The sequence below is a fragment of the Puntigrus tetrazona genome, chromosome 7 (genome assembly GCF_018831695.1).
Source record: "Puntigrus tetrazona isolate hp1 chromosome 7, ASM1883169v1, whole genome shotgun sequence".
NCBI classification, from domain to species: Eukaryota; Metazoa; Chordata; class Actinopteri; order Cypriniformes; family Cyprinidae; genus Puntigrus; species Puntigrus tetrazona.
This window is the reverse complement of record NC_056705.1, coordinates 20002841-20023370: the sequence shown is the minus strand read 5'-3', so window position 1 is coordinate 20023370 and position 20530 is coordinate 20002841. Positions and strand designations below refer to the sequence as shown.

Sequence of the window (20530 nt, the reverse complement as noted above, 5' to 3'; positions counted from 1 at the left end):
AATTTAATGTGTTCGTGCTGAATAAATTATTTAATAAATTAAAAAATAATATAATAATAAAAATCTTAATAATCTTAGTACTGGGAATTCACCTCATAAATTATGAATTGTTGTTTAAGGTCACCCTCTGTGCCGCTGCTAGTCATGTGTTTCTGGACGATGCTTTCCATTCCTAGCTTCTCCAAACAGTCTGTCACATCATAAAATGAGTCCTGATCGGGAAGCGCAGACAGAGTCTGGGAGGGTAAAGGGATAAATAAACATCAAGGACATTCATCGTTGTTGTAGATTTGGTTGTGTAACCTGTGCTTTACCTTGTTGATGAGGGTCATGGTGTAGATGAGCAGCTCTGTGTCTGATCCATTCTTCTCTGACAGGATCTCTGTTAGATACCTCCAAGGCTTCACACCTGATCAAGATAACATACACCTTAAACTCTCTCTTAAAAAATGTTGAGGATAATAACAGAAAAATAAAAAAGTAATGGTACATGGTGGATTTAGAGTATCCGCTTTAAGAGAGAAAGTTTGAATGTGCTTCACCTCTCTTGCCATCCACAATGCTGACAGCTTGAATAAGCAGTGGACTGTTGGACTCAGTGTACTCCACAAACACTATCAGCAACTTTAGAGCAGTCTTCACAACCAGTCGAGACTAAAGAGAAAGAATGAGGAAAAACAGGATAAAAAAGAAGCAGCATTTACCATCATATTACAGAAGATGGCAGTATCAAACCTCAATCATACGGAGTTTTCAATGAAATCAGGCACTGGACATAATAGCGTATAATGACAAAATAAACATGCATTTCTGATATAGTAATTTACCAAAAAAAACAACAACTCTAGTTCAGGTTATATTTCTGATAGTTACTTGATAGTTGCTGTCGTTCTCATTTTCACTTCCTCTTGGATATTATGCACAAGGATATGACCTCAAACTGATTCACTAAATGACTGAATCTCTTACGGTAAAAGTGTACAAATCTCATGTCAATGGGTTCACACTAACTTTGCATTAAAAAAAACAACTTTCTAAACTATACATACATGCATACATACTTTAAACTTGTGAAGATGCAACCTCAACAAAGCAAATGGCCCAAATTTGAAATGTTTGCTCAACAGCACCAGACATACTTGGCCATTTCTGTGGTGGATTTGGCAAACTGTTCTCCCCCAATAATAATATTTAAGTTTAATAATCACAAGTGAGCTGCGAGTAAAAATCTAAATACTTGAATTTGGTCCAGATTCACACCTATATCTCTGCACTAGCTTGTTCCTTTCTGGCTAACCTATTTTTTTTTTATTACATTTTACATTGCCTTAGGAATAACTGAAGACTGATTTGCTGAACAACATTTCTTTTTTTCTCTTCCTTTTTGTATTTTTTCATAATTTACACATTTTCCAGCCACTTTAATCCAAAGCAACTTGTGTCTAGCACTATGCTTTGGATAATTTAGTAGACAAACACTGGCTCAGTGAGCTGATGTACTGTAAATGTAATCCATCCCTCAGGAACCGAATGGTTATCACATACAATTAACTTTTGAACACAGACCTCCTGACTCTTAATCAACCGACATGTTGTGGTATTAAAATGTCAAGATGCATTAATACACAGCCACTGATGGAACGGTGCACTAATACTATATTGCGGTCAGTGTTTATAGATGCTGTAGTGTGTTTGTTGATATCACTCACCAGGCTGCCAGTCAGTGTGTACAACCACTGTACTGTTTCATTGTGGTTCACAACACCGTTCATTCCATCCACAAACAGCATGATCTGACTGAGAGCTGGGAACAGGACAGCAGAGTTTATTGTACAGTGCTTAAGGATGTCCTTAAGGATCTAGAGATTTGTCCTAAAGCTTTCCTGTTTGCTGGTCTAATTCCAGCCAGTATAAACTTCCTGTTACAGATGGCCTATTTAGCCAAAAATGTGCAAAATCCTTTGTGCTATTTGAAGCCTGCATGCAAGTTGTGTGGTGTTCATGCATAATACATTATATTAGACTGTTTTTAGAAACACTGACGTGACATGAGTTGATGCGTGTATATATCAATGATAAGTCAAAGAACCATCATTAACCCTGCTAACAATGTTACACGTGTTAATAGAGGCATGCATGAATTATTTTGTAGCAGTTCTGCATGTTTCAGTAAAGATGTGGTGTTGCGTACAAACCTCTGAGAATGTAGTTCTGGTAGTTATGATCTGCCTCAGCACCTACTTTAATGAAACATGACAGTCCCTCGGAGATCACAAACTCTGGAACCAAATCCTTATCATCCTGTTCAAAACAAAACAGAATTAAGATCTGCTTCTGTGTCCAGCTGCATACAACGTTATGAACTGAAGTTCAAATAGATCAGGGTCTGCATTGGTATGTGGTATAAGTATTGCTGTGTCCCGTTGCGAGACACCTTTTAAAACATATAATTTTGTACTTAATTTTCCTCAATTTAGACTAAATTTAGAATCCAATGTTATAACAGTACATGTGGAAAAGATAAAGTTTGTCAGTCATTCAGAAATTTCATTTTGTTCTGACTCTCAGGATCTTTCACATCTCATTGCCTTTATCCACATAGATTTTTCTCTATAAAAAAAAAAAATAATAATAAACCTCTGTGTTTTCCATGATTTTACCTGAAAGAGTTGCTTTAATGAAAACAAGGACCGCCGAAGCTCAGGACCATGGGAATTATACAACTTCTCTATAAGAGGGAGAAAGAGGTGAAACTGGTTATTTATTAGTCAACTGACTAGGTCATCAGTACTTGTATCTAGGAGGCAAAGATTGTTATTATTGCAGTCACACATTCTCAAAGAGCACTAAAAACCTTATCAAGATATCTAGTGACACAAAGATTGGACTTCACGGTATGACTAAAGCACAGTATTTGATTTAGCATAGCCAGGACAATTTGTGTGGTGGTAAACACAAACCATTTGCATTGATAAAACAAATCATCATTAAGCATCAGATCTTAGGAATTAGAACTAGCTTATCATTTAGAAGCAGTGGAAATGAGAGGTGGTTTCACTGACTGCTTGTAAACATTCCTGCCATATAAATGCCTTTCACATGTTCAACACTTGACTGACAGGTTAGTCGTGACACATTCAAGTAAAACCATTAAACACGCCTTTAAAGCACAGTTTTATTTTACTTGATAAGCATTTTAAATTGTTGTAAAGTACCAGCCAAAAGACACACCTACTCATTCCTTAAAATTTTCTACATCTCAGAGCAACTACATATTCATCAAAACTGTAAAAGTAAACAAATGGAGGCATATGATACAACAAATATTCCAAGAAAAACACTTAAATATAATAAAATTTATATTTGATTTATTTCTATATATAGTTGTTTCATATAAAACTTTATAGTTGTGCATTATTTTAACAAGATTCAAGTCAAATCTTTCATTTCCTTGAATGTGGTCCCTCTCATTGATTAAATGAAACTAAACTTCTAAATTGTCCCCCCAAAAATCTGTACATTATAAGAGAGAGAGAGAGAGCGAGAGAGAATTCATAAAGGTGGTGTAAAAGACGACAATAAAGCTTACTCTCTCTCTCTCTAACACACACACACACACACACACACACGTTCATACTCAGATCTTTCAGCCTGTGCCTACAGTGTGAATTAAAAGAAACTGGCACAACAGCCACATGATCTTCCTCAAATATCTAATGCAAGCTGATGCACTCACGCAACTTGTGCTACAAACAGCCTCTGTCTTTCAGACTGATTCACCATCTTTCACCAACTGTTTATTTGGAAAAATTGCAGAGATACTTAATAAACAGTCATTCCTCAATGCCTGGGAATAGCATCATTTGTAAACAAGCTCTTGCAATGCAGCTCAACTTTGAACCTGCTGGTTAAAAGGTTCAAGACACAGTAAACATTGTCTTACACGCATAAAAAGGAATTATAGTTTTATGTGTTTAAAATGTATATGTTAAAATTAAAATGCATTACTAAACTTTTAAGCTTTCTCAGATTGACAGATGTAGATGCCAAAATATCTGGCATGAATCGTGATTTCAAAAGAACACTTGAGGTCACCTTTATTCACAAAACCAGACTGGTCATGAACAGTGAATATTTGTACATTATGTGCCCATTTTTATGTCCCATGGGAACTGAATATTCCTGGCCACTGGATCCCTTTGATGTTACGTCATGAAGGACGTAGAATGAGAAGCTTCTAGCTTTCAGCAAATACATGGGTTTCTAATAATGATTTGTTTTGGTGATCTGTTTTGACAACGAAAAGACCAAAAGTCTGTCACTATGATGTGTTCTGTTGTAGTTACTATCCCTGTCTATGTGTATATTGAAGTGTGTGTGTGTATGCATTTCAATACGCAAAGGAGAAAGAGTGAAATATAGAGACTGCCAAATAAAGGGGTACAGACAGACAAGAGTGTGTGTGTGTGTGTGTATCTGAGTTAGGCATCTGAGCTCGGCATCTAAGCTCAGTGGTAAAGTCCATGGCAGCATGGAGAATGATGTGGTCCACCACAAACAGCTGCTTGCTACTGATAATGTTACACACACACACACAAATTCAGTGTCAAAGGAACACAGACATTACAGATGATGGCCAAAAACACATTTGTTCAAACAAACTGTTCATTTGCAAATAGCAATTATGAAAAACATGAGAGAATGTTGTTGTTTTGCTGCTGTTTGGAAGGATGACACAACAAGCAGCCGGGATGTCATATGCCACAGACACACACACACACAAGCACAGAGAAGGAAGGAAGTACAGTTTCATGGAGAGAGCGTGGCACACACATTTAAAATAATTCCCTCAACATCTCACTTGGACAAATATATACTTAGCACATTCTTTGCATGCAAGCATATAGCCTTTCAATAAATTATATTCAACCTCTTATTATACAGGCTAATAGATCTGCCAAGAAATTTACTGTCAGCAAATGTGGAACCATAAACCAGTCTTTTCAATTTAAAACTGTACATCACTGGGGCTGAATGTTCCTCTAGATACCCAAAGTTGTGTTCAAGACAGAAGAGTGAAACAAAGAAAAGAAAATGGTGGCAAAAGATTATGAATGTGGGCAAAAGATTATGAAAGCAAAATAGAAAACATAATAACAGGAATATTCTTAGTAGTAGGATATCCCACACAAACTGTCTGATGCCCTTATAAGCCTAGAAGAAACAAACTAACACATGTGAACAGATCTTTTATCCAAACTTACTTGTTACACAAACAGTCATGTTCATACACAATCAGTAATGCAAAGCACACAAAAGATTGACATATCAGACAGTTTTGCTATTGATATTTCTTGCTTTTCCTAACAATGTATACTGTAACCTGTCAAGCCCAGTCATACAACAACAGCTACTGTCATCATAAAGCAGAACTATGGGAAGCCCCAAAACACATAGAGTTTCAACTTCTTGCATTTTGGTCAACAGATTGCACACTGACTCTTACTCAAAACCCCCAAAAAACTATTATAAATATTTAATTATATTGAATAATTTAACATAATTAAAATTAAAATTATTACCATGTTGTTATTAAATTACCGTCTACAGAAAAGTTTATTAATTAATGCAGTATTGGTTCGATCCTTGTTTGAAGAAAAGGATCGCTTTAGGTTCATCTAAGGGTAAGCGAGTGACAAAACCAAATATGACAGAGAGGACACAGAATCCTTGAGAGAAACTGTGACTTGGCACATTCTTCATGTCACACCAAATGAGATTATTCACAGATTGCCTCTTGCCTTCACTGCTCCGACTCAAGACAAGATACTAGCTATGCATTTAAGATTTGACAAAAATAAGTGATTCGCTTAAACTGATCACCACAGAATCAGTTCAAGAACGAAGCATTAGGATAAACTGTAATACCCATACTGCACAACATATCAGTACTGTGTTAGTGATAAATCTGATTTAAGCAATTGTCAGCCTGTCAAAAGAGCATAGCAAAAGCTATGAGATCAGCACCATGCGAAGAATTGCTCCAGATATGTTTTACTAGTCAGGCTGCAGTCGTGCAGTACTGTGACAAAGGGCTCTTCAGAAATCAAGCCCATTGTATGAGGACTCCGGCACAGGAAGCCATTATGGGCAGGAAACGGAAACGTGGGAAGAGTGACACAAGGGAAGAGTAACAGACATTATTTTGTACACAATCATCTGACAACATACTACTTGATCAGCTGGACCAGACATTTACAAAGGTAATGAGAAACAATGAAAGGTGCTAGTTAAAATGACATCTTAATCAGTAACTATAGTCTTGTGTTGAGCATAACAGACAGATCTCTAATACATGATCGCTGATCACACGTGCTTTAATGCAACTACATCATACTTCTACATGAAGGGCCCTCTATGGCATTTTAGTTTTGCATTAACAATTATCTTTTTAAATCAGACTGAGAACTGGAACACAAATGAACCTAAAAATTTGAATATAACATAACAAATGTTCTCTACAAGTTGCTGCTGGCTTGACATTTGAATGAAGCTAAAGCAAACCCCTACAGCATTTCTTGCCAAACACATCAGTGTTATTCTCAGTGGCAGCCTGGCAAGACTATGGAAATAAACTTACACCTCAGTTAACCCCCATTTCTCAGGACCTGTTCCTCTGAAAGCTGATATGCTGTAAGATCCTTACACTGCTCTATTCCATGAGAAATTAAGAATAGGTATTTTTGTAGACAACTAGGCAGCATACAGCTTTAAAGCAAGAAACGCAACATGGATACATGCGCTTTGTATTCTTGAACGATATGTTTTAACATGTGAAAAGCTTTGACTCTAGAGAAGGGAAACGGTTAACACTGCAGGTCAAAACAATGGCAATACAGAAATGCTGTGTGTTTGTCATGTTCACACATGCCATCCTAACTGCGGTTAACAAAATAAACTCCTGCTCCATGATTATTAACACAATCAATAAAAATGACAGGAGAACAGTTTAAATGTGGGTAAGGGTCACTTTTAGCAATGACACAGCAAAAGGTTATAGGTTAGACATTTAATATAGGTCAGATTGCGCTTTCGGTTACCTGATTGCAGTACATTTAAAGACAAATCCTGTACAGCCTTATAAGGTAAAACTAGAAAAGCACTCTCTCTTTTCTGATCTGCATCAATAGAAAGCATGCACAGAGCACATTGCCAAAAAGAGTAATCTAAATTATTCCCAGAATCCAGAAGACCATGTTCAAGACATCATCAACAGTAAATGAGGGCGAGGCCATGATCAAAAAAAAAAAAAACCAAAAAAACACAAAAGCAAATGAATGCTTAGCTCAATGAAAGACAACCTAAATTCATAGGATTAAACTTAAAACAAATTGCTCAATGGTAAGGTTTACCATATGATTGAATGTGAATAGCATGTAAAATGATGGCCTCTTACTGATTCCTTTAGCTGATTCATGTGTCACATTATCAGCCTCATGTGTTAAGCGTAAGCTAAACACAAGTAATTTCTGCACTGATATCTTTGTCTACCAGCCAGAGAGCTATGCTGTTGTTGGGTACCTGCATCCACTTAAGTTCACATGAACAGATTTTTATCACTCACAGCCTTCTTTAACTTCAAGCCCCACTTATTGCAGTAGGGATCTTGGCCTCTGTTCTGTAAGAATAATGACATACATGCTCTTGAAACCAGTGGTTTTAGGATGCTAACAGCTAATGACTTCAAACTGATGCCAGGTGTGAGTAGCCATAAAAACCCACAAGAAAGTTGCACTCATGACCTCAGATCACATCATAAAAAATAACTACACATTTCTGTATGTCCGTAATGTTCTTATCTTTTACAAAAAAAAAACTTTACAGAACTTATTTGGTCAAAGGGCAGCTGCTAATGTTGAGCCAAGAACACCACAGAATTAAATAATTCTGTCATTACTGCCATAACAATAATTTGGTGATAAGGACTGACTCCATTACTGAACTGTAACAACAGCCAAGTGTGCCTGGCATCTTACATAAAGTAAAGGAAGAAAGAAGGATATGTTTATAATGATTACCGATAAACTTAAATACTCTTAAATGTCTTTAGAACCCATCCAAAATGACTTATTGTCAATTTTATGTAATTTGCTTGAAGGCTCCATGTTTGTAGGCTTTATTTCTGAAATGCAAACAAAACAGTTTGCAGGCACATTTATTTATCTATTTGGCAGACATTCTAACCAAAGCTTTTGGACTTTTCCCTGGATTTCTAACCCGTTACTTTATTTCACTAACAAGTAAATTGGATTAAGCATGGACTAAGCATAATGTGTCTTTACCCCCTTTTTACTGACCCAAATTGTTCGAGGATAAGGGGAAGTGTAAATATCTTCTTATACAAAGTCATAATACTAATAATTTCAGATTGCTACATTTATTTTATCACTCCAAATATTAAATAAAAATTGACTATTCATTTTACTTTGCATGTGTTATACATATATTTATAAATGTTCTATAACTTATGTTAGTGGTTATTGGAGGATTTTGCAGAATAAGAACGCTATAGCTACTAAGTTGTAGGTAGACAAACACCTACAAAAATAGCTTATATAAGCCAAAATGCACACTGATGGGTTGTAACCATTTGAGCACATGCTTTCACTCACACAAAGATGGTCCATGTATGGTCCGTGTCCTGTAGAATTATGAATATTATATATATATATATATATATATATATATATATATATATATATATATATATATATATATATATATAAAATTTACAAAAAGAGATTCAATATTTTGAACATAAACCAGAGAACTGTGAAAATGACAAAAAATATATATAATTTACACATAAAAATATAATATCTTAAGACAGAAAAGACTCTTTTCAAAATATTAAGAAATTAAACTTCTGAATGAACAATTCAATACTATTGTCATTATTATTAACACTATTATTAGAGCTACATGCATGGTCTGTGTTTCTGGATAAATGAACTCAAACTTTGATGGATACAGATGCAGGATTTCCTGGGGTAATGACTAAGTACATCCACCGGACTCGTTCCAGCCAGAGCTCATTTCAGACTTGACCTCAGCACATACTTGCAATCAAGTATGACACCAGCAGCTTAGTGTTATAGGAGTTTTTATTTAAATATGAAACCTTGTGATCCAAATGAGTCACCAAGGGTATAAGGAGTCCCCAGAGAGATGCCAACACAGGGATGTGAAATGCTTCTGTGGTGAGCATGATGCTTTAGAAAGAGTCTATTATGGTGGATGAGGAACACAAGGCATGAAAAGATGTCACAGAGGTCTCAGGCTGTAATGCTCATAAATGACTTGGGCACAGAGGCAAAGAAGTAAAAGATATGGAGCTAAAATCGGATTTGCAGCATCATGGAAAAATGTTTTAGGATTTTGCAGACTTAGGTAACCCACAGAACATGTACTGGCACATCAGCTCTTGATAAGCCAGAAGGAAGGGGGGTAACACAAAAAAATAAAAACTGAACAGAGAGTACTTACTGGCATAAAGCATTGTGCCACCACATAAACACTATAAATATACTCCAATAGGATGTCTGGGTCCACATCCCTGTGGACCAAACATTGGCAGCCAGGCTCAGAAAACCCTCGTAGAGCAGAGCAATGGATGGCGGAAAATTTCTGAGATTAATAACAACCATTTCAATTCAACCCCAAAAAAGACATCCAATTGTAACTATTAATGCAGTAGCATCGAATCAGTAAATTTATGAGCTGCTACAGTGAAGCGAATTCAATAGAAAGAACATGTGGAATAAATGTCAATGGTATTGGTATTAAAATTATATTATAGCCTCAGATTATAACCTGGTCTTTCAGAGCATTTCATCACACACACTATACACAGAGAGCCAACAAGTCTAAACACGAGCAGCTGACACAAAGGATTTAGAAACAGGCTTAGAGGCTGCCTTTGATATCAGGGTTCCCACACCTTTTGACACATTCATTTTCCTAGGAAAGTAGCTGTTCATCCAAATACTAAAAACCATTTACTCAGCCTCATGCTGTTCTAAACCTGTGTAACTTATGTTTTTCTGCTGAACATAAAAGATGTACCTTAGATGTAGATGTAAATATTTAAGCCTCCTATTTGGCCACAATATTGTACATTTCAAGGATTGAAATGCCACTCACACAAAATGTTTGTGAATGACTATGAAAACTATGACCTATGGTTCTTGTTCATGTGTCTGTCAGAGAGGGGGGCCTGTAGAGGTGTTAGAGAATCGATGCTAATGACAGAGGTACGGGTGGCTTGGCTAAAATTTTAACAGTATGTGCTGCTGCCTAGCCTCAAATAAACGCTAGGAAATAGAAGCCTGAAGCCTTAGGGATGACCTATCCGCAACATGGCATTTCCTGTTGGCCAATTTAAATGACACTGTTCCTCCTACACAGGATTACTTAGAAGCACTTTGAAAATTCCCACACAATTTTCTTTCTGGCCATTTTATACAGCCTTTCTTAAGATATGTCTTTTTTTAGTGTTATATAGATACAAACACAAAAAAAAAAGACATATCTTACTTTCATATGCTTCTCGATGCATAGCCAACAATAAATAATTACTATACAAGAAATACTGTGCAGTGCAAGTTTAAAAAGACAAAACTGAATATACAAGAGACAATAATACGATGTTGCTTAATTTATTTAGTTGCAGCAAGAATTAGTGTCGTAAGGACCTGCAGGCTGAGGACTTTCAAGGAAATCTTTGAATTTGTACTGGCAGATTCAAAGAAAAAACAAAACCCTTGATTAAGTAAAGGATATGATGAATTCATTTTTTTTGTGGGAACCTGCACAAAAAGTGCCATTTTAATCCATTTATTCAGTAGAAAAAAGGCAAATGTCCTAAAAGTGACATTAAAACTTGGTTTGCCATAAAAATGAATTTTTTAATGATTCATATAACAATAAGACAAAGGATGCAGCATCAGCTTATGTCTAAAAATAACAGGAAAACAGAAGGAGATAAAGGCTGCCTTCAAAAACAGGGAGTCTGTGGTTGTTATCAAAGGAAATATTTTTTAATTAACAGATTTTTTTAAACTTTAGAGTTTACAGAAGCAGTTATTAGAGCCACAATGTGTACATTAGACATTGACAAGCCAGTAGTCAAATGCCTTGAATGGACATAAATATATTATACACATCTCTTTAAGATACTCAGGAAGTTTCATTTCCATAAATGATGTCTGTAGCAGAGAGCAACAGAGGAAAACCATTAATACAGAATGGAAAGAAACACAGTGTTCTCAGACCGACAATGAGTGAACTTGCTGAATATTGCTTAAGAACAAAGTGTCATAATAAGCCCAGAAAGTTCAATTCACACTTAAAATGTGAAATATGGGAAAAGCAAGCTATGATTCAGCTAAGAACAATTTAAAAAACGTCACTGGGAGAGAAGCATGTAAAGCCTAAAAGACCTATTCATATGCATAGTTATTATAAAAGATCATGAATTATTTTGAAGAAAAGGCAACTATGTAAAATTTCCCAATTTGCTAGACATGGTCATTAGCCAAGAGAAAAAAAAAAATAAACAGCCATGACTAATAACAATGGCTTCAATAAAATGCTCAATCTCCGTAAAAATCAGCCACTATTTTTATTTACATCTGATTGGCTGGGCCAGCTGGCACTGACAGCATCAATAGAGAGCTGGTGGCTCATGTTCAAGAGCCAAAGTCATGTGACCACGCAGTCACAGTGAGCACTGGAACAGAGCCTGGCCACTTGTTTGTAACAAATGAGTGAAAGTGCAAGCATAGCTTGACTAAATTACTAAAAGTAAAAGTATGCCAGATACTACAACAGCTCTGTAGGGGTCAACTGATGTGCTCTTTTATTCCAACTGATCCAAATGTAATTACATTTAAAAATTACAGACCTGAAAAGAGCAACACTTCATGCGGAGAGACAAAGAAAATAAACAGGCAACGCAACTACATTCCTGAACATTCCACACACAATTAGAAAGGTGTAGACGTAAAATAAACTTATTAGTTTAATTATTAGCATGTATGTTACTAGAATACTGGCCATTTATTAGTAGTAATTAAGCAGATATTAATGCCTTATTCTACGTCCCTAATCCTAAACAACTACCTTAATTAATAAGCGGCAAATTAAAATGTTTTTAAGGGAAAAGTCATTGTTAAAAGTAAACAAGTGTCACCTATTCAAAAGTGTTACCCACAATTACAAGGATTCAGCATTACCTCAACTATTACAAATCAGTGAAATAAAAACTGCTAAATCATTATCTATTGTGCATGACCACAAAAGCAGCACCAAAGGTTCAGCACACCAATTGGGAGTATTGTATCACAGTGACCCAGAAACCCCAGGGCTGGACCGGTCTGTCCTGTCTTGAGCTACGTTATTCTCTTTGTGTCACTCAAACACACACACACACACACAAACACACACACGCGCAAGCACGCATACACACGGTCTAAAAGCAACAGCCATTCAAACATGTTGCATAAGTTAAAAGAAATCAGCATAATTTAATACAAGACTAGACATGTATACACCGACAGAATGGAGGGTAGACACGTGTTCATTCATAGTACATAAACAGATGGTATCACTAGGTTTCTGTAGCCCTTTTTCTTATCTGTTCACTGTGTCACATAAGATGAATGAATATAACATCTAATAGGGGCATGACTAGGCCCTGGTAAGTTTTTAAATCTACAAATAATCAGCAACAAAAACACAATAATAAATTAAATACATAATCCAAATAAATGTAAAGTAAGCTAACATTTACTTGTTATACACTTGAAAATGTGTATGCCTAAAACCTGTAGTGCAGATGAGCATGCTGATAATAAATAGGGTTTTCTGGTTTGGTCACATTAATAGGGTGCCATTCATTCTACACTTTCTAAGTATGTGGAGAGAAGAAACCCTTACGGTGGTCACTTTTGTCACAAAATGTTAAAATTATTATTATTTTTTTAGACATTTAGATATGCTATTTGAGTATTAAAAAAAATCTACATTTTTGATGAGATTATGCATTTAATAGAACTGGAAAGATCATGGACCTGGGCTAGTGTTTACAGAATCTAGTCAAGCTACTGTGGCTTGGTCAATAAAAAGAGTAGAGATGCCATGTTTTGTCCTTAAGCTTATATATATATATATATATATATATATATATATATATATATATATATATATATATATATATATATATATATATATATATATATATATATATATATATATATATATATATATATATATATATATATATGAAGTCTAGCTGAACCAAAGACTAAATGAAGGAGAGTAAAGAATATCTGGACTGTTATCTTTATCATGCAGCACTATAAAGTTACTCAACAACAGCTTAATGGTCAAAGTAGTTGCACAAGAGTAAAAGGGTCATGAACTGAAAAATCTAAATTCTCTTGATCTTTTGACATACAAGGGTCGCTGTATTATAAAAATATCCTGTAGGTTTCAGAACTCAAAACTTTCTTGATAGTCTAAAAACAGATTATATTGAAGGCAGTCTGCCGAACAGCTTGTGGAATGTACACTCAACGGCCACTTTATTAGGTACACCTTACTAGTACCAAGTTGGACCCCCTTTTACCTTAAGAACTGCCTCAATCCTTCGTGGCATAAATTCAACAAGGTACAGGAAACCTCAGAGTCCTCTGAGATTTTGGTCCATATTGACATAGCATCACGCAGTTGCTGCAGATTTGTCGGCTGAACATCCATGATGCGACACGACATCCCAAAGGCTCTATTGGATTGAGATCTGGTGACTGTGGAGGCCATTTGAGTACAGTGAACTCACTGTCATATTCAAGAAACCAATCTGAGATGATTCACGCTTTATGACATGGCGCATTATCCTGCTGGAAGTAGCCATCAGAAGATGGGTACACTGTGGTCATAAAGGGATGAACATGGTCAGGAACAATACTCAGGTAGGCTGTGGCACTGACACAATGCTCAGTACTTTTGGGAACAAAGTGTGCCAAGAAAATATCCCCCACATCATTACACCACCACCACCAGCCTGAACCATTGATACAAGGCAGGATGAAACCATGCTTCCATGTTGCTGACACCAAATTCTGACCTTACCATCTGAATGTTGCAGCAGAAATCGAGACTCATCAGACCAGGCAACATTTTCCCAATCTTCTATTGTCCAATTTTGGTGAGCCTGTGCAAATTGTAGCCTCAGTTTCCTGTTCTCAGCTGACAGGAGTGGCACCCGGTGTGGTCTTCTGCTGCTGTAGCCAATCCACCTCAAGGTTTGACGTGTTGTGCGTTGTAACAAGTGGTTATTTGAGTTACTGTTTCTATCAGCTCAAAGCAGTCTGGCCCTTCTCCTCTGACATCAACAAGGAATTTGCGCCCACAGAACTGCTGCTCACTGGATATTTTCTCTATTTCGGACCATTCTCTGTAAACCCTAGAGATGGTTGTGCGTGAAAATCCCAGGAGATCAGCAGTTTCTGAAAAAGTTAGACCAGCCCATCTGGCACCAACAACCATGCCACATTCAAAGTCACTTAAATCACATTTCTTCCCCATTCTGATGCTTGGTTTGAAATGCAGCAGATAGTCTTGACCATGTCTACATGCCTAAATGCATTGAGTTGCTGATTAGAAATTTGCATTAATGAGCAGTTGGACAGGTATACCTAATAAAGTGGCCAGTGAGTGTATACCTCTATAATGATATAATAGTGTGCCTAAACATTAACATTTTCAAAAAAGATTGAAACTAAAAGGTGATGCTGCGCAACAAAAGTGTAACTGTTTTCATTAGGTTTTCACTATTGCTTTGTCTGTTAAACAGATCGCTTGTACTGATAATTTATACATTTTTAACCTATTCCACAGCAGCATCCATGTAGGATGTAGACTGTCAAACACACAGTTGTTAGCCAATCACCTCAGAAAACAGTACAAAAAAAAAAACAAAGAAGGCCGTTCATGACTCCTTTAAATATATATTCTATAGTGGAAGTAGAACACATTTGCCGACTTTGGTTAACCAAAAAAAAAAAAATGCTCGCTTATAGGACATTTTAAAAAAAGTTGACCATAAATGATAAATATGGATACATTTTCACTTAAATCACTGACTATTGTAGTTGAATTATTAAGTGGGGAACTCTTATGTGCATTATAATGAGATGCCAGATGAACTTGAGGTTGTCACTGAGGATTCTAAAAATATAGCAGGAAAGTTCCCAACTGAGGAAAAAAACTATAGAGGGATAATACCATTTCAGCATTTTTTAGAGAATGTGGTCCATTTTTGCCTTCTCCAAGACAAACTAAATTAACAGCCAGAATGGAAAGCCAAGGATGACGTACTTGCCACCTCAGCAATACAGATACAAATGCTTATGAAATGAGCATGCAGATCAGCCATATGCTCATCAGAGTATTACAGTGCATACATTCTTACCTAGGATAGAGTGAACCCGTACTGAGAGCTGGGTACGGAGAATCAAGATGGGCTTTTTGCCTTTTCTGTAAAAAGAAGGAAATTAGAGAATTAAGATATCACAAATCAAACAAAGTAACTTCAATCAGAAACACAGTTTGTGCTTTTTATCCTTATTATCAAAGCAGTGAAAGAATTCAAATGAACAGAATTCACCTAAAATAATACAGTTGGAGTAAAATATGTTTAAATACTAAGAATTTGTCATTAATACAGACACACTACACCGAAGGCAGACAGGAGACCGAGTCAGAAAGGGAGAATATGGGTCGGTAGGGATTAAGGTATGGAAAGAGAGAGTAAACAGGCATGGAAACTATGCATCAAGAGTGTTCATGGCTAAAAATGGACCTATCCGTGGCTTATGTTTTCTTCACAATGTTCTGTGTGGTTCGTAAACCCAGTCAGAAATACACAGACATCCTTACACACGCCCCAATTTTGTCTTCTATTTTCCAAGTGTCGCTGTTTCAAATGACGTGTTTCCCCTTGCCAATCTCAAGCCTGAAGGAGCTCCAGCTGTGACTACATTTTTGCAGGCTTACAAACACACACCATGTATGCTTTAAACACACACACCCACAAACACAGAAACACTGAGCCCTTAGAAAAATGAGACCACTCAATTAAAACACTTCATAATGAAAAATGATGGCATTTCCACTGGCATGGAGCTTCTAGTTCTCCTTCAACAAAAGCTTACCAAGGCTGCATGTATATGACTCAAAATACAGTACAATTATATTTAAATTAAAACGTTGCTATTTTTTTTTACATTTTCTGTTTCATTATATATTTTGGTAAAGTTAGTAAAGATTTTCAGCGGCCAAATTTTCAGTCTTCAAACATTTTATCTTTTAAGCAATATTAAAAACAGTTGAGTTGCTTAATATTTTTGTGGAACTGGAAAAAAAAAATGTTTAGGTTTCTTTGGTGAACTGAAAGTTAAAAAGAACAGCATTTAAAGCATTTAACAATTCAGCTCTTTGCAAATCCAGCAATCTGCTGGGTTTTAAAGTGGTTTTCCAGAGCACGGCTGAACAACTCTGGAAAAAACAGCCGAATAGAAGTAGTATTACAGATCCAAAGTTATGCAATCGTTCAGTTTGAGCTGACTCAGAATTCTAGATCTGCGGTTCAGTGTTTTATTCAGTCTAAGCTGTGGTCAGCACACTCACAGAAACTCTGGCTCTGCCTGTGTGAAATCACTCATGTCTTTTGGTGGGTCCAACGACTGTGCGTTTCTAAGCAACACTAATAAATGATTTAGTGAAACTGATACCTGTCATAATTAGGTAATGCTGACCATTCAGGGGTCACAGTCTGGCAAGTTTTCAACAGACCAAATAAATAATAAATAACTATTTATCTGAAAAATAAGTGCATTTAATCCATAATTTAACCAGTGCCAAAGTCATATAATATCTCAGTCATATAATAGACATACTGAAGAAAGTGTAGCATTTGTACTACAGAAGAAAGAACAACAATAATAATAGTCACAGATATCAAACATTAATTTGTGATTAATTCTACCCTAATTTTTGCAGCGTTTTGAGCATGACTGAGCCTTTACCTGAAAGTTTTCCTAATAAAATGTCAAATACTTATTCAACAGTTATGATCTAATGAGACTGAAGAGATGTTTACTGGTTCTCAAAGAAAAAGTTACGTTGAAATCAGTCATTGTTGACATTAGTTTACAAAAATAACTCAAATTGGGGAATTGTCAAGTACAGCGCCAAAGACTAAACACAAACACAGAGAGAAGAGTGTTATCAGGGAATTTCCTGACTATAATGGATTCTGCAGCATTGTTTAAATTCTATTTTTTACAACAAAGGAACAAATGAATGGATGTGCTGGGAAAGGGACATGCAGACATACAGAAGATTTCTTTGATTTGATTTTCATTTATTTATTTTTGGCAGACAGAACTTTGGCAATGGCAGGCTAAAATAGCGTGTATGTCTAAAATGAGCCTGAATTAAAAAAACAACAACAACATAAAACAAAACAAAAAACTATTTGTTATTTTTTCACTGAGAAAAGATGAGCTTTTCACCAGACATGAATTAGACAAGAGAATTTTCTTTAATGAACTAATTCATTAAAGATACACTGAAATAAATAAATACATTTTTGTATATCTCCCGAATTTCGCAAAAGGTCAGTTGAGGTAAAGTAACTTAACTTTCATGAAGTGGTCATTTTGTATGGTTTTCATGCGGAAACATGGATTTTGTGAAAAAAAGACCTGCAATGTAGCAGCTGTATCATCTTAAAGTCAACTTTATAAATTCTTTATTCTGTGAGCCATGTTAAAGAAATGAATACAAATAGTCATTTAAGAATTTACTTATAATCTCAAAGAAGCTTTTGTATCAGATCTACAAAGCCAACATACAAATGTTCTACAGGAGGAGCATTAAGACACTTGAGTCACGATTATAGACTGATGACACCACCATCAAACTAAATATAGCATCAAAGTGGGCAGTGCTGAAACACCCTTTGTATTTAAAAGGCTAATGCTGAGTGCAGTTAAATGGATCCAAAACAATATCCCAAGAGGTCATAACTGGTCAAAAATTTACATTGTTGCACATCCCAAAAACCAGATTCTGTGGAGTGTTGCAAGTTTTTCTTATCCTCTCTCTCTTCTAAACGCTCTATCATTACGAAGCCACGTTCCCAGCGTCTGTGACTAATGTTGTCCACTCCTTCCCTCTGGCCTCACTAAGAATATCTGTGTGTGTGAGTAAGTAACATTCACTGTATGAACGATTCTCCCAAATTTGGTTCTTGCATATAAGAACTCAAGACTGACCCAAGAATGGAAATATTCCTTCACTTTTATGCAATTTATGCTGTTTTTTCCTATTTGTTGTAAAAATTTTAAAGATGGATTAGATGGAGGAAAACTTGTTAAAACGTCTCTGACTTTAGACTAGGCCAAGTCAAAGTCTTTCAAGGTCAAATCAAGACTAAGATTTGACACCTGGCACATATGCATACACACACACACACACACACATACATACATATACACGTATGTACATATACATATATACATGTGTGTGTCAGGTGTCAAATCTTGTGTATATGTGTTTTTTTCTTATGAGTTATTCTGAAGGATTCCCCTGATTATTAATAAATTCCACCCTAAAACTAAGAAAAGAATGTTTTTTGCATTAATAATAATAATAATAATAATAATAATAATAATAATAATCTTTACTACTACTTTTAATTAACAATTTATTCATTCAAGTCAGCAAAGGAGGTAGTTCATGAAATTAAATTTAATGAAAAAGGTTTTTTTTTTATGCCATTCTGTTAAAAAAAAATGCATTTTTGTTTTCATGGCCGAGAGTGCATGACAGACTCCCTTTTAATATATGAATCTCTATTTTGGAGTTAAAGGCAGGTCAGTTGCTTACACGTCTAAATCTTTATTTTTTTTTATTTTTTTGTCATTTCAGATACAAGTTTCCGTCTCTGGCAAAACTTAAGCTAAAAGACAGTAAAAGGGAAAGAAAGGGGAGAGAGAGGGGATTTGATGACAAAATACGAAGCCATTCTTACTCCACATCGTCATAGAGCTGCTCCAGATCATCTCTCTGTTCAGCAAGGGATGACTCCAGATCCAGGTAGTTGCCATTAGAAGCCAGCTGCAGTGCACACTCTTCTAACTGAGAGAGAGGAACAAGAACATCACTTCCTAGCACGGTTACCTGACACAGCACATGAACAGATTACAGTTTCATATTAGATTCTTCAAGCTTTTTGAATATGCGCCTTCTCTTTTCACACATTTTGATCTGGCAATATACAGACTACAACGTAACAGTAAAAATCTAAATATGTAACCTCTGAGACACTTCTCTTTATAGCATATGAACATACACTCATACAAGTGAAACAGCCATCATTAGCCGTCAACCAGTGCACGACAAAGAGAGGTCATTGTTGTCGAATGGCGAAGTTTTATACGGAGTCACGTCTGAAGCTGTGCTGTAATAATGGGTTGATTGAGGAGCTGAGCTTATCTTCTGTTTACAGATCCCACCCTTTCCGCAAGCATCAACTCACTCTCCAGCTTCAGGCAATTCTGGCGACCCTCTCAAAGACTTACTTGCATTCCCTCACATCATGCACTCAAGGAATCACACACAAAACCGTGAGCGATTACATGAATTCTTACACTATCACACAGCCAAAAAGATGCAGAATAGTCAAAAGTATACCCTTTTGCTTTCAAAAGGGTATACCTTTGTATCTTATAGTCGTTGATCTTATCCCTAAACAGTGCACATTACTAGTACCTTAAAAGATATACATTAGTGCAAAAACGGTACATTTTAGTACTTAAAGGTGCAATTACTAAAACCTTTCAAAGAGTACGGTCTAAGTGACAGCTTTTGTACTAATTTCTGTGCAAATATTAAGACACTTGGAAACAAGTTTTAATGTGTGCAGCATAGACGGACCTATGAAACTTTTGTTCACAGTATTTTAACACAGTTTACATAATGTCCTGATTGCTAGCAATTATGAAAAAGTTCCAACATCTTGAGCTACACAAGTGAATGAGGCGTTAGCCAGCCTATAGACGTTCACATGTCCTTCAACGAAGACGTGTAGTCTTGTATTTGTTAATTCCTTCAAACATTGTAGTACACAGACTACAGTACACTGTCGTGTTCCACCACTTTTTAAGTACTACGGGCACAAATAACACGTTCGCTGTTGTGTTTGTGTAAACTATTATGTTTAATAAGCTTGTATAACACAACTAAGTTAATTTAGCGAGGACGTACTATCTGTTAGCGGATTTATTTTCTCCCATGAAGAAAAATGTAACTTTTCTACATCTCGTTCTATTCATGTAATATTAAGAAAAAGTATATATAACACTTATACTTCTCATTTCATATAGATAGATAGATAGAT

General features: G+C 35.9%; 1 protein-coding gene across 1 annotated transcript in view; it reads right to left on the bottom strand.

Moving 5' to 3' along the window:
• fhod1 (formin homology 2 domain containing 1) overlaps nucleotides 1-20530 on the bottom strand; it is a 39076-nt gene that overhangs the window by 18023 nt on the left and 523 nt on the right. The window contains 8 exon segments of the mRNA XM_043245196.1: nucleotides 93-236; nucleotides 315-409; nucleotides 543-654; nucleotides 1710-1804; nucleotides 2196-2301; nucleotides 2661-2728; nucleotides 15536-15600; nucleotides 19163-19269. Of these exon segments, the coding sequence (XP_043101131.1) occupies nucleotides 93-236; nucleotides 315-409; nucleotides 543-654; nucleotides 1710-1804; nucleotides 2196-2301; nucleotides 2661-2728; nucleotides 15536-15600; nucleotides 19163-19269 (792 nt within the window).